This window comes from Falco cherrug, chromosome Z, assembly GCF_023634085.1.
Source record: "Falco cherrug isolate bFalChe1 chromosome Z, bFalChe1.pri, whole genome shotgun sequence".
In the NCBI taxonomy this organism is placed as follows: Eukaryota; Metazoa; Chordata; class Aves; order Falconiformes; family Falconidae; genus Falco; species Falco cherrug.
Window position 1 is genome coordinate 36,733,143 of NC_073720.1, and position 12,360 is coordinate 36,745,502.

The following is a 12,360-nucleotide window of genomic DNA, read 5'->3' on the forward strand; positions in this document are numbered from 1 at the left end:
GTTGGATTATCACTAATTTAGGAGGCAAATCTGCACCACCACTACTTTGTCTTGGTTTTCTTTTTCTGCTCTCACTTCCCTTTACCTTAAGCCATGTTGCTCTAGTTTCCTGATAATTTTTTTCTATTTGTCAGATTTAGAAACCAAAAGTCTCCAGGGTGTGAAGAGTGAAAACAGCCTCAGCTCCACAGGCTCCTTCCTAGTGGACAATTCTAGCATCGACTTCCAGAAGTTTCCTGACAAGGAGATACTAAGAATATCTGGGCCTCTCACTGCAGACTTCACTATCAAGGTGAGGATCATTGATCATTGACTCTTAAAGCAACATACATTAAGACAGGTTTCATTAGAAAAATTAAAGACTTTTCTAGATCTTAATTTTCCAGTATACATTTACCACAAAGCTTAGTCTAGGGTCGCTTTTGAACTCTACATGAAATTCTTTATAGCTAATATCTGATGAAAGCCTCATTGGACACTCCTCAGGAAAGAGACTGAGTTTATGCCAAGAAAGGCATACCCAAGGTATGCCCTAAAGAGAAAAGATGAACTTATTACAAGAAAAAGCAGACAGCTTTCTGTGTATAAAGCTGAGGTACATATAAATCAATAATATGCAGCTTGCTTTCTCTGTGACAAGCAAAAAGAAAGTCTGTATCTTTGGCCCATAATTTGTGGCATTTATGCTAGTGTAATTGCACTGAAGACTGTAAGAGAGGGGAGAATGAGGTCCCCAAGCTCCAAAATAAATGGGATGACTTTGCTTAGGAAATGGTGTCATTTCAAAGTTCTGCTTTGTGTTGCACTGGCAATAAGAATAAAATTGTTTCCTCCCATTAGAGCATTTCTATTCTTCCAGGTAATATAAAACACATTGCTGGAAGCAGTGCACACATTCTGTGGGAAAACACACGTAAAAAAATGAACATTTGGGAATTACAATGAAATAAATCCTTTTCCAGTAGGTCCAAGGAACTTGAAGGATTTCAGCTGTAAAACTGTAAAACCTGTATCATATCCAGGACTATATAAATTTTACCCCATGGACCCCAGAGGCAGATGACATTTGCTTTAACCTAGAGCTGATGGCAGCTAGAAGTTTGAACAGTGAATTGGAAAATGCAGTAAGTGATTGGGTTGAAATAAGTTGAGCTTGTTGGACTGGAATGGTTAGCTCAGGTGATGGCAGAGCCCTGTAGACTGTCCCCTACCCATCGTGGTATGTTAGGAGCATAAAAGGCAAGCTGAAATTATCAGGACTGGTTCACAAGGAGAAGCCTGACCTGAAGAATACGTTCTTTTCTCTTTGAAGGTCATAATGAAAATACCTTAATTAAACAGATCCTGGCCAATTCAAAATGTCTAAAAGCCTTTTACCTGTGTTACAGATGATATCCAGATTATGAACTTAGTGCAATGTAAACAATATTGCTTACTTTGCATTATTTGTGCTGTCTATGAATTTAAGGCATCTTGGTTGGTTAGCACATACCTGTTGGGGACAGCTGGTAGTGTAGACCAATGGCCCTGAAACGGTAACAGGAGGGTTGGACTGTGTTCCTGGTATTTCTACTGTTACCTTTTGACAGAGAAAATACCTTTATTGCTTGTGCTTGCATTTCCTTCTCTATCAAAGCAAAGTAGGAAGCACTAATTAAATCAAAGGCAGTACCCTACTTGTGTGATGACTCTCTGGCCAATATGAGTGTACAAGCTGGCTAGGAATGGGCAGAACAGACACTGCTGAGTTGAGATTAAACTGTTTTAATAGTTTTGCTGTGTGTTTTCACCTTTTGAAAATCAGACTAGCATGCTCAGCAGGTATTAATTTATTGACTTATCCTCTGTCTTAAGTAGATACAGAAAAATGCACAAACAAAACCCCTGTTCAGAGTTGTAGGATCTTTTCTAAGATTAGCATTAGATTTTGCTTTGGATAAGGTACTTACAGATTTCTTGCATTTGAATCACATTGAGTTTTTTTAATAAACAGCTATGGAAGGTACTTTAGAAGGTACTTCATGCAACAAGGATATTATTCTATGCTATTTAATTATTTTTCTAACAAAATATTTTAGCTTCTGGATATTTCATTTGTTAGTTTTTGTCGGATATAGGAATGTACATAGAAGTAAGGCTAATACAGGAGTACCCAAATGCATACAAACTCTCAGTTATGTCAGACTTAGCAACTTATATATATAAGTATATAAGTTATATACTTATATACTTAGTATAGCCATGACTATTTTGCCTTCAGTTTGTGAAGGGGAAGTACTTTTCTTTAGAAAATCAGCTGAAAGGCTTCTCTGTAGTATTAGCAAGTTTTCCTTACAAAGTGGGACCTCTTCGGGTGTCAAGATTTACTTTCCTGGGACAAGGCAGTTTTTACACAAACAGACCTAGATGAATTTGTAGATGTAGAAGAACTCTAGTTTTAGGATCATTGTCTCCAGAATGACTGTTATAATCCTTTTCAGTTGACCTTGAATGCTCTTATTCAGAGAGGTCAAGTTAAACACCTGAATATAATTCAGAAATAGAAACTCAATGTGGGAGTTGGCATTTAAGTTTCTTTATAGGTGACACAGAGTGCTTTAAATTTGAAAGAAGAAACCTCATGCTGTTCCTGTAGGAGCTGAATTGTGTAATTGCTAGGTTTCTTGACTTTGTAATAGTGGTACATTCCTCATGAGCTAAACTCTTGGCAATCTTTTCACAAGGTAAGTACATGGTAAAAACAATTCAGTAAAACAGCTCTTTAAAAAAAATAAAGGAGTTATCACAAAATGAGAGAAGGACTCAAGTTTTTAATGTTCTTATTTCTTATACGGATAGTTTGAGAATTACAAATTTCCACTGTAAACTTTTAATGTTTGAAAGGCAGAAGCCCCGGAAAAGATGTCAGCAAACCTAAATTTCACTTGAATTTTGTTCCTAAATTCTGAGGATTTCCCTGTTTTGATGTTTTTTTATACAAAATTCTGATTTACATGAATAGAAGAAAAAATGTCATATTTGATAAAATCCTGGTGAAATGATGGTCAGTTTCACTTGGAAATCTTTCTGGCTGACATGGTGATCCAGAGAACAGAGCAGTATCATCACACAGGGGGACTTGCCTTTTATTGGCAGAGCTGCCACTGATCTGCTGCATCGCCAAGGTCACATATTTATCACATATTCACCTGCCTGTGCTTAAGTTTCCTCTGTGAATACTGTCCATTTCAGACATGAAATGGAGAAACTTGGAGTGACCATTCATGTCATACGCCTGTACTCCTTTGGGCGGGATGAATCAATACTGTCAGATGGGGTCTGCACCTGATAATGTGATGCTGACACTAACCACCAGTTGACTATTCAAAGCAATCAGCCCTGTAAATATGAACAACCTGAGTTACAGGCTCGCTGAAACAGCTGGTAGGAATTGCCAAGGAAGTGTTAAGGCCGGCAAAGCACAGCATTTCAGGGTTTGTTTTACAGGCTGTGGTTTTCACATACCTAGGGCCCTAGCCCTGTGGCTGAGGTGTGAGGCAGAAAAGACTAGTGGGTTTAAAACAGGGTCTAGCAAAGGGTGTGCCCAGGCTTGGGGATGGTTTGGAGGAGAAAGCTGTTGGCCTAGATATAGACTAGACCAGGTTTATGTTGGTTTTCAATACCTGGTATCAAGATGAAGGTTTGTTTTCAGGACCTGCGTGGACCAACAGCTTTACATCAGGGTTGCGCAGGGCTGTATCAGATAAATGTTTGTCTGGAGGCTGTTAGAGGTTCTTGGATTAGGAACAGATTTGTGTTGATGTTGTCTTTTCTAATGCTAGGGCTGACAAGCTTTGGTTAAGGGATGCTGCCAGAAGAAACTGTCTGGCTCTTTTGTTTTGTTTTGTTTTGTGCTGGTGTCTGGGGTGCTGCTGGCTAATTTTGAAATGGTGCAGTCTGGGTTACCTTGAGCAGAGTTACTGCTGAGATCAGGATTTTGGTCACCAATTGTCCAAGAAGTCATAAGAGAGTTCAAAACTGAATGCTAAGTTACACAGGTCACTGGAGCTAGCCAGACAATTCTTATCTCAGTTGTGATCTAGCAGTGGCAGAAACTTCTGGTGAGAGAAATGCATTTGATTAGAGTCCAGGTTAAGAAAAGAAAATAAGGCTGGGGCTTAGCCTAAGCTTCCTGGGACTTGCAAGGACATGCAGGAGAGAATGCAGGTACAGGCAGCCAGCTGGCAGAGTGGTTGATGGGCCTTGTCAGGCTAGGGCCAGGGCTGGATTAAATAATCACTTTTGAACAGGAGCGTACAGTGATTTACCATGTGGAATGAAATAAGAAATTACTTTAATACTCGCTTTAGGGAAGAGGCCAAAAGTTGCAAATCTGCTCTAGCAGCAAGGACCTACTGTTCATGGCTAGCTTATTGTTGAATTTTAGAGACATTACCATACAAGGATTTGGGGTGATGACAGTAAGGGTCTTCTGTGTAATTTAGTTCTGATGCTAGCAAGTTTCCAGAGGAGGTTTTGCCTTATATTTTGGAGAACTGTGCAGGTCAGGCAGGAAGTGGTGAAGGATCTAGTCTTGGAAGCACTGGCAAATCAGGGTTAGGATGGTGCTCCTGGGAATAGATGAGCTAGAATCAAGGCTGAGTGCACAGAAATAATAAGAGTTAAGGTTTCATTGTGACTGAGACAAGTTTTGTGTTATCAAGGTCAAATGGCTGAAACACTTTGCTTAATCTAGAAGAGACCATTGGAATACAGTTCCTTTATCATAAAACAATGCTACCTCTTCAGAAATACGTCTTCCTGAGGTCATGACTGTAGAGTGCAGATTGGACCTACCTGGAGGTGTGTCTGTAACATGATCTGTGTCACTAGCTTTTATTAACTTATGTTGGCAATCAATACTTTTTTTTTTTTAGCAATAGTCCTAAAAATCACACCTGATCTCCAAACAAACCCACAATTGTAATAATTTCTAGGTCAAGCTTACAAGTAATGACAAGTTTGAAAAGACACTTCATAATTATTTATCTTGAGTAGATCTTGGGACAAGTTCAGAAGAATTCTACCCTTTTCCTCCTATTTTGGCAGATGTGGTAAAATTGATGGAAAGCGATGTAGCAGTCTTCTTGAAAACATACAGATTCTATTTCATATCTACAGGGTTTTTTTAATGTTCAATACAAATTATTTCTATTAATAGTTCTTAGAACATGGTCATTCTCTGAACTAGTGTATTTCATCCATAAGTACATTGGAGCTGCCATACTAGGTCAAGCAAAAAGTCTGCTTCACTCAGGTTTCTGTTTCAGAGAGGAACTAGTTTCAGGTACTAAAAGAGAGAGTACAGGAAAGTGATAAAAGCTATCCACTGCTTGCAGACCCTCTTTCTTGACCCTCATGTTGCATCTGTACTATTGTGTCTAACGTCTCAAAGGAACCAGTCTTCAAGAATTTCTATAGGCCTTTTTGTGTTATATTTGCCTTTCTGAAAAAAATTTAGCTCATGGAAGGAGTTCCACAATGAACTATGCAGTGTATAAAATAAGGAATTAGTCTTATTTTTAAACCCTTGATGCAATATTTTCACTGATACTTTCTGGTTTTCCCACTCTGAGAAACATGAAATCATTACTACCATTTACCCCTTTTCTTCATTACTTCTATATTTGAGATCTCCATCATCATAATTTGCCTCTTTCCTAGGGTCCTCCTTTATTTAATCTTTATGTCTATGAAAGATGATCCAGATAAGGGTTATCCTTATTTGCCTTCTCTGTCCCTTTTCTGGTTCCATTGTGGTTATATATTCATAATTTTTATAATATACATAAATATTTTAGTTCTGACTAATATTTAAATGTATAAATGTAAATTTTGAAAATATCCATTTCCTATGTGTCATTTAATAAAATGCATTTAAAGTATTTAATATGTATTTAATATAAATCTATTAATTATATGATATGTAAATACATATGTTGAGAAAGAATCAACTACACATAATGATCAGGACACAAATGTATTTATTTTGTGTAATGTTCTCCCCTTTTTCCTCCCTCTCTATAATAATTCTGTTAATCATTTTAACTGCTGCTGCACACTGAGCTGATATTTTCAGAGGAACCCTGGACCTGCTCTTTACAAACAGAGGAGGACCGGTGGGTGATATGTTGGTCAGAGGACATCTTGGGCATAGCGATCATGACATGATAGAGTTTTCAGTTCCCGAAGAAGCAAGGAGGGAGATGAGCAGAACTGCAACCTTGGAGTTCCAGAGGGTCAGCTTTGGCCTGTTTAGGAGCCTTGTCAACAGAGTCCCTTGGGAGACACACCTGAAAGACCAAGGGGTCCACAAAGGCTGGACGTTCTTCAAGAAGGAAGTCTTAAAGGTGCAGGAGTGGGCCATTGCTATGTGCCGAAAGATGAACTGGTGGGGAAGAAGACCAGCCTGGCTAAACAAAGGGCTTTGGCTGGAACTTGGGGGGAAAAATAAAGTTTCCCCCCTTGGGAAGAAGGGGCAGGCAACTCAGGACTATAAGGATGTCACGAGGCTATTCAGGTAAATGGAAAGGTGAAAGCCCAGATAGAACTCAGGCTGGCCACTGCTGTAAAAGATAACAAAAAATGTTCTTACACATACATTAGAAAAAGAAGGAGGGTCAAAGGTGATCTGCATCCTTTATTGGATGTGGGGAAGGGAACATTGCCACAAAGGATGAAGAAAAGGCTGAAGTACTTACTGTTTTCTTCGCCTCAGCCTTTAATAGTAAGGCCAGTTACCCTCAGCGTACTCAGCCCCTGAGCTGGAAGGTGGGGACGAGGAGCAGAACGAAGTTCCCATAGTCCCAGAGGAAATGGTTAGTGACCTGCAGCTCCACTTGGACTCTATGGTGCTGGATGGGATCCACCCTGGATGGGATCCACCTGAGGGTTAGTGAGGGAGCCGGTGGAGGAGCTGGCCCAGCCACTGTCCATCAGTTATCAACAGTCCTGGCTAACCGGGGAGGTTCCAGAAGACTGGAAGTTAGCCAGTGTGACACCCATCTACAGGAAGGGCAAGAAAGATCTGGGAAATGACGGGCCTGTCAGCCTGTCCTCGGTGTTGGGTAAGGTTATGGAGCCAATAACCCTGAGCACCATCATAGAGCACGTGTGAGGACAATCAGGGGATGAGACTGAGCCAGCATGGGTTTATGAAAGGCAGGTCCTGCCCAATGAACCTGATCTCCCTCTAAGACAAGATGACCTGCCCGGTGGATGAGCGAAAGGCTGTGGATATTGTCCACCTAGACTTTAGTAAAGCCTTTGATACTTTCTCCCACAGCATTCTCCTGGAGAAACTGGCCCCTCATGGCTGGGATGGGTGTGCTCTATGCTGGGTTAAAAGCTGGCTGGACAGCCTAGTCCAAGACGGTGGTGAATGGTATGACATCCAGCTGGCAACTGGTCACAGATGGTGTTCACTAGGGCTCAGTATTGGGGCCAGTCCTGTTTAATGTCTTCGTCAGTGATCTGGATGAGGGGATTGAGTGCACCCTCAGTAAGTTTGCAGATGACACCAAGTGGTGTCCCACCAAGGGGAGTGTTGACCTGCTGGAGGGCAGGCAGGCTGTGCAGAGGGACCTGGGCAGGCTGGAGCGATGGGCCGAGGCCATTCCTGTGAGGTTCAACAGGGCTCAGTGCCGGGTCCTGCCTTGGGTCACAGCAGCCCCACACAGCGCTACAGGCTGGGGCAGAGCGGCTGGAAAGGGCCTGGTGGGAAAGGGCCTGGGGGTGCTGGTCCACAGCCGGCTGAGAGTGAGCCAGCAGTGTGCCCAGGTGGCCAAGAAGGCTAAATAGCATCCCAGCTTGTATCGGAAGTAACATGGCCAGCAAAACCAGGGCAGCGATTGTCTCCTCGTACTTGGCACTGGTGAGGCTGCAGTTTGAATGCTCTGTTCAGTTTTGGGCCCTTCACTTCAAGAGGGACATTGAGGTGATGGAGTGTGTCCAGAGAAGGACAAAGAAGCTTGTGGACAGTTTGGAGCACAAATCTTACAAGGAGCAGCTGAGAGAACTGGGTTTGTTTAGCCTGAGGAGAAGGGGGCTGAGGCAGGACCTTAATGTCCTCTACAACTACCTGAAAAGAGGCTGTACACAGGTGGGGTGGGTCTCTTCTCCCATATAAATATCACCAGGACAAGAGGAAAAGTTACACCAGGGGAGGTTTAAATTGGATGTTAGGAAAAAATTCTTCACCAAAAGGGTGATCAAACATTGGAACAGGCTGCCCAGGGAGACAGTGCAATCACCATCCCTGCAAGTGTTTAAAAAGTGCATAGATGAGGTGCCTCAGGACATGGTTTAGTGGTGGACTTGGTAGTGCTAGGTTAATGGTTGGACTTGATGACCTTAAAGGTCTTTTCCAGTCTAAGTGATTCTATGATTCTATACCCATAACAACCCTACTACCATTCTGAATAGCACTAGTTAATGTGGAGGACATTTTCCTGTATAATTAGGGTATATAATTGTTTTCCCTCATAGGCATTATTTCTGTTTTACTGAACCTGAATTTAGTCTGCCAAAGCTCCAACTGCTTTTACAGACAGTTTCAGTTTAGCTATGATTCATAAGTTTTTTCATTAGCAAACTTGGTCAGCTTGTAGTTGACCCTTTACGCTTTCATCAGTGGGTGTGTAGCTAACAACTCATGCCCTGGCACACAACCCTGAGGGATTCCACTGGTCCTTCATCCATTGCAAGAACAGGGTATAGGACTGTTCTCTGTTACCTAGTCATCAGTCCATGGAAGGATCTTCTTAACTCATGTGAACTTTGCCTGGGACCTTTGGAGCGAGACCTAAAAGAAAAGTGGAATCTAAACTACCTTTATCAGTGTCGCTTGTGAATCTTTGGCAAAGCAGACCACAATGTTTGGGAAGTATCACCCATTGCAGGGACCTGTCTTTGAGTTCTGTTCTTCATTTTCATTCTATCTACTGACCTCATAACAGAGGTAGAGATTACTGATTTGCAGTTTCATGCATTACTCATGAAGCCCCTTCTAAAAAATGTTGTTAAAATTTTCTATCTATTTTCCTGTGGTCAGGAAAGGTCAGGAAAGGCAGCTTGTTCAAGGAAATAAGCTAAATGTGATCATACATAATTTGCATTCCTGTGCTTTTCAAAGAGTACATGATCTGAAACTACTGGGTGGATGCTGCTTGGATCTGGAGATGTGTTACTGTTAATCTTACATACTTTAAAATACTGCTGATCTGAAATCTACTGTCAGGTTTTAATTTTAGGCAATAAAGACAGTTTCTTAGACATGTTATTGTCTATTCCTCTGACAAATTGTTCTCTATAATTTTTCCTTTTCTTTTTCTGCAACTTTTTTTCTGGTATCATGTATAAATTCCCCAAGCCTATCTATTTCAAAAATCAGTCAGTTTTAAGTACTGTGAAGCTTTGATACCTACCTTATTCAGTTTTCATCATTTTAACAAATTCTTTTTTGTCAAACATTGCCTTTTTGTTTTGTTAATTTTATTTTTATACAGTATCTATCACAATAGGATCCTAATTTTTATATTAATTTCTTAGGTATTGTCATGATTAAACTAAGTTTAATAAATATTTTGTGCTGGAGATTAAGGTGGCTTACTCAAACTTGAATTTTCTTACCTTGGGAACATGTTGCTGGTGGTGAAATGGTCTTCCCATAGATGAGAGGGGTGTTATGGGGAATACCCACAGAAGAGACACAGCTGGGCTGGCTTTTGTGTATTTGGGGTTCCCTTTGCTTCTGTTGAATAACTTTTGGTCTTCTCATTTGTTGCGTTTAGTAGTGGATTCTGTACAGGTTATCATAGCTGTTATACTGATACAGCAGCTCTGTTGCTGCCAGCTATCCTAGCCAGTCCATTGCACTCATTTTCTGTTTTGTTCTTCCTTTGGGAAGAAGGATGAAATTTGAAAAAGATTTGGACCTTCTATAGATTTTGGGTTTGGCTTTGTGAGAAATTGTGTCTAAAGGCATTTTAACAGTCATCCTATCACCTAAAGAAACATAGTGTAATCCAGGATAGGGGCATGGTGAGCAAGTTCAATTGAGACATGTTTTGTAAAGCATGTAAAGTGGTGATAACGTAATTTCACAGTGGTTTCTCTGGCTGATTTAGAGACTGAATTGAGAAGCAACAGACAGAGCTGTCTTCCATATACAGACAACCCAACATCAAGCTGGTCCAACACAGGACTATCATAATCAAGGGACATGAATGCATAAGTGGACAGTAGATGTTTCCTGGAGCTCAAAGGCAGAGCTCTTTCCACCATTCCATGGGAATTAAAGGGCAAGCTCAAAGGAAATATGGTGTAGTCCTGTATTATGGACAGTATACTTGAAAGCCTTCAACATCTCTCATGATTTACATTTTTTTTAACTTTTTATATTATTTGCTTATGAAATTATTTTCCCACAAAAATATCTGGTTCCCATTTCTGTTTCATGAACAAATTATGAACAGCAACAAATTTCTTGCACATCGTCCTTTTTCAATGTAAGCTATCGCTGCATACAAACAGGAATATTAAAGCACTCTAAGTAAAGAAGGGAAAGCATCATACAAAAACTTAGCTTTTGCTGACCTGAAAAGCACAAAATTACATATGCCACATGAGGATAGTTCTCCATGCCCTCATGCCTGATTTCTTTCTATGTTACTTAGAAGACTTCAACGTTGAATTTCTCATTAATAAATCACACCTAATGATTAGGGATTTTGCACATGCAGAAAGCATTTGTAATAATAACATGGAAAAATCCATTAGAACTATTTTAATAAGCATGGTGGCATGGAGCTAGATCTTAACATACCAGATCAAATTTCATAAGACAAAAGACAGTATGCAATAATAATTCCCTCGCCCTGTCTCCAGTTTGGGACACACAAAGAGAGAAATGATGACTTACCTCCTCCCGCAACACACTATTTCATAAAATGAGAACACCTCACTGAATACACTTTTCATGGTTTAACCCAACAGTTGACATCACTGATAATTGCTCAGTTATCACTGCTGGTCATAAACTGGTGATTAAATTTCACAACTGCCCGAGTAAGGTTAGTGCAGTTTTGTAAGCCAAAGCATGTGTTCTTCAGTGAACATAAACAAGCTGTTCAGGCATATGCTGCCAAAGCCAAGCATGAAAGGACTGGGCTTTGGAGTACCTTCCTTGCTTGTTTGTTTTCATGTGAACTAATCAAATTTGGGGCTATAGGAAAAACACCACAATACAAAAGTGAAGTTAGATGCTGCAGTCTCTTTGTCACCAGACAGATCAGAATAATTCAAAAAGATTATGCTGCTTTTGTGTTTGAATTATGCCATCTGTTGTTTTCATTCAAGATCTTTCTACAAGAAAAAATGGTATATCTCTGTTGCTAGTGACTATAGGCTAGACCGTTAATTTTGGTGGATAGTCTGAGGACTCGAATTTTAACTAAATCTTTATAAGACTGGTGATAACCTCTTGGGTCTTACAAAGTGGTGAGGGCTGCTGTGATGTTCAGAATACTCCAAACTCCCCTGAAACTGAAAGGAAATCAAGGATAATGTCTAGGACGTTACAATGCACAAACACAGGGCTGAGTGCTCTTCAAGATCTGAATACTTCTGCTGTTTTCTATTAACAAATTTAGACAGAATTTGATTTGCAAACATAATGAACAATTGCCATTTTTTCTGGTTCAGTGACCTAAGGATGCAAAACTCACTGTTGGTTTAAGGACTAAAGTTTCTCAAGTATTGACCATCAGTTTTTGAAACTCTGGCATTTCTTATAGCTAGCAGGCTGTTGCAACTACTGTAAGGGTAAAAAAATCCACCATACTCCAAAGCTGAGTATTTCAATATGTGGAAGTTGGCCCTGTGCAACAAAACCAGGACATTTATTAAAGCATTTAGCTATCAGGTCTCACTTTGAGTTTTGCAAGGCTCAAGCAGCCGCTGATATTTTCTTCTGGATCAAGATCTTAGCTTTAACAAACTGTCAAACAAAATCAAAAAGAAATTTTTGCTGTGTGGAATCACCATACATTGTTCCTTTTCTGCTTACAGTACCCCTTAAAAAAACAAACAATACTGTGCCTGCTTCTTTCATTTGCTTGTTTTGTATCATTTTAGCTCATGGCTGTGGCTCATTGTAATTCTTTCCCAACTATGTTGTTATCATGACTGTCTAAGTGTCTTCCACATTATGCTGGAAGAGATGTACATCTGTCTTTTCTCTGTGTCAAAAAAGACAGACAATTCTGCAGACATGCAGGAAGTCTGTGGGGAAAGGAACTCTTCTGTCATCCTGATTTTTTT

At 40.2% G+C, this 12,360-nt stretch overlaps 1 protein-coding gene across 1 annotated transcript in view; it reads left to right on the forward strand.

Annotated features, from left to right (window-relative positions):
• ADAMTSL1 (ADAMTS like 1) overlaps nucleotides 1-12,360 on the forward strand; it is a 190,982-nt gene that overhangs the window by 67,343 nt on the left and 111,279 nt on the right. Inside the window, exon 7 of the mRNA XM_027807903.2 lies at nucleotides 135-292. Within this exon, the coding sequence (XP_027663704.1) occupies nucleotides 135-292 (158 nt within the window). The remainder of the gene's footprint in view (nucleotides 1-134; nucleotides 293-12,360) is intronic.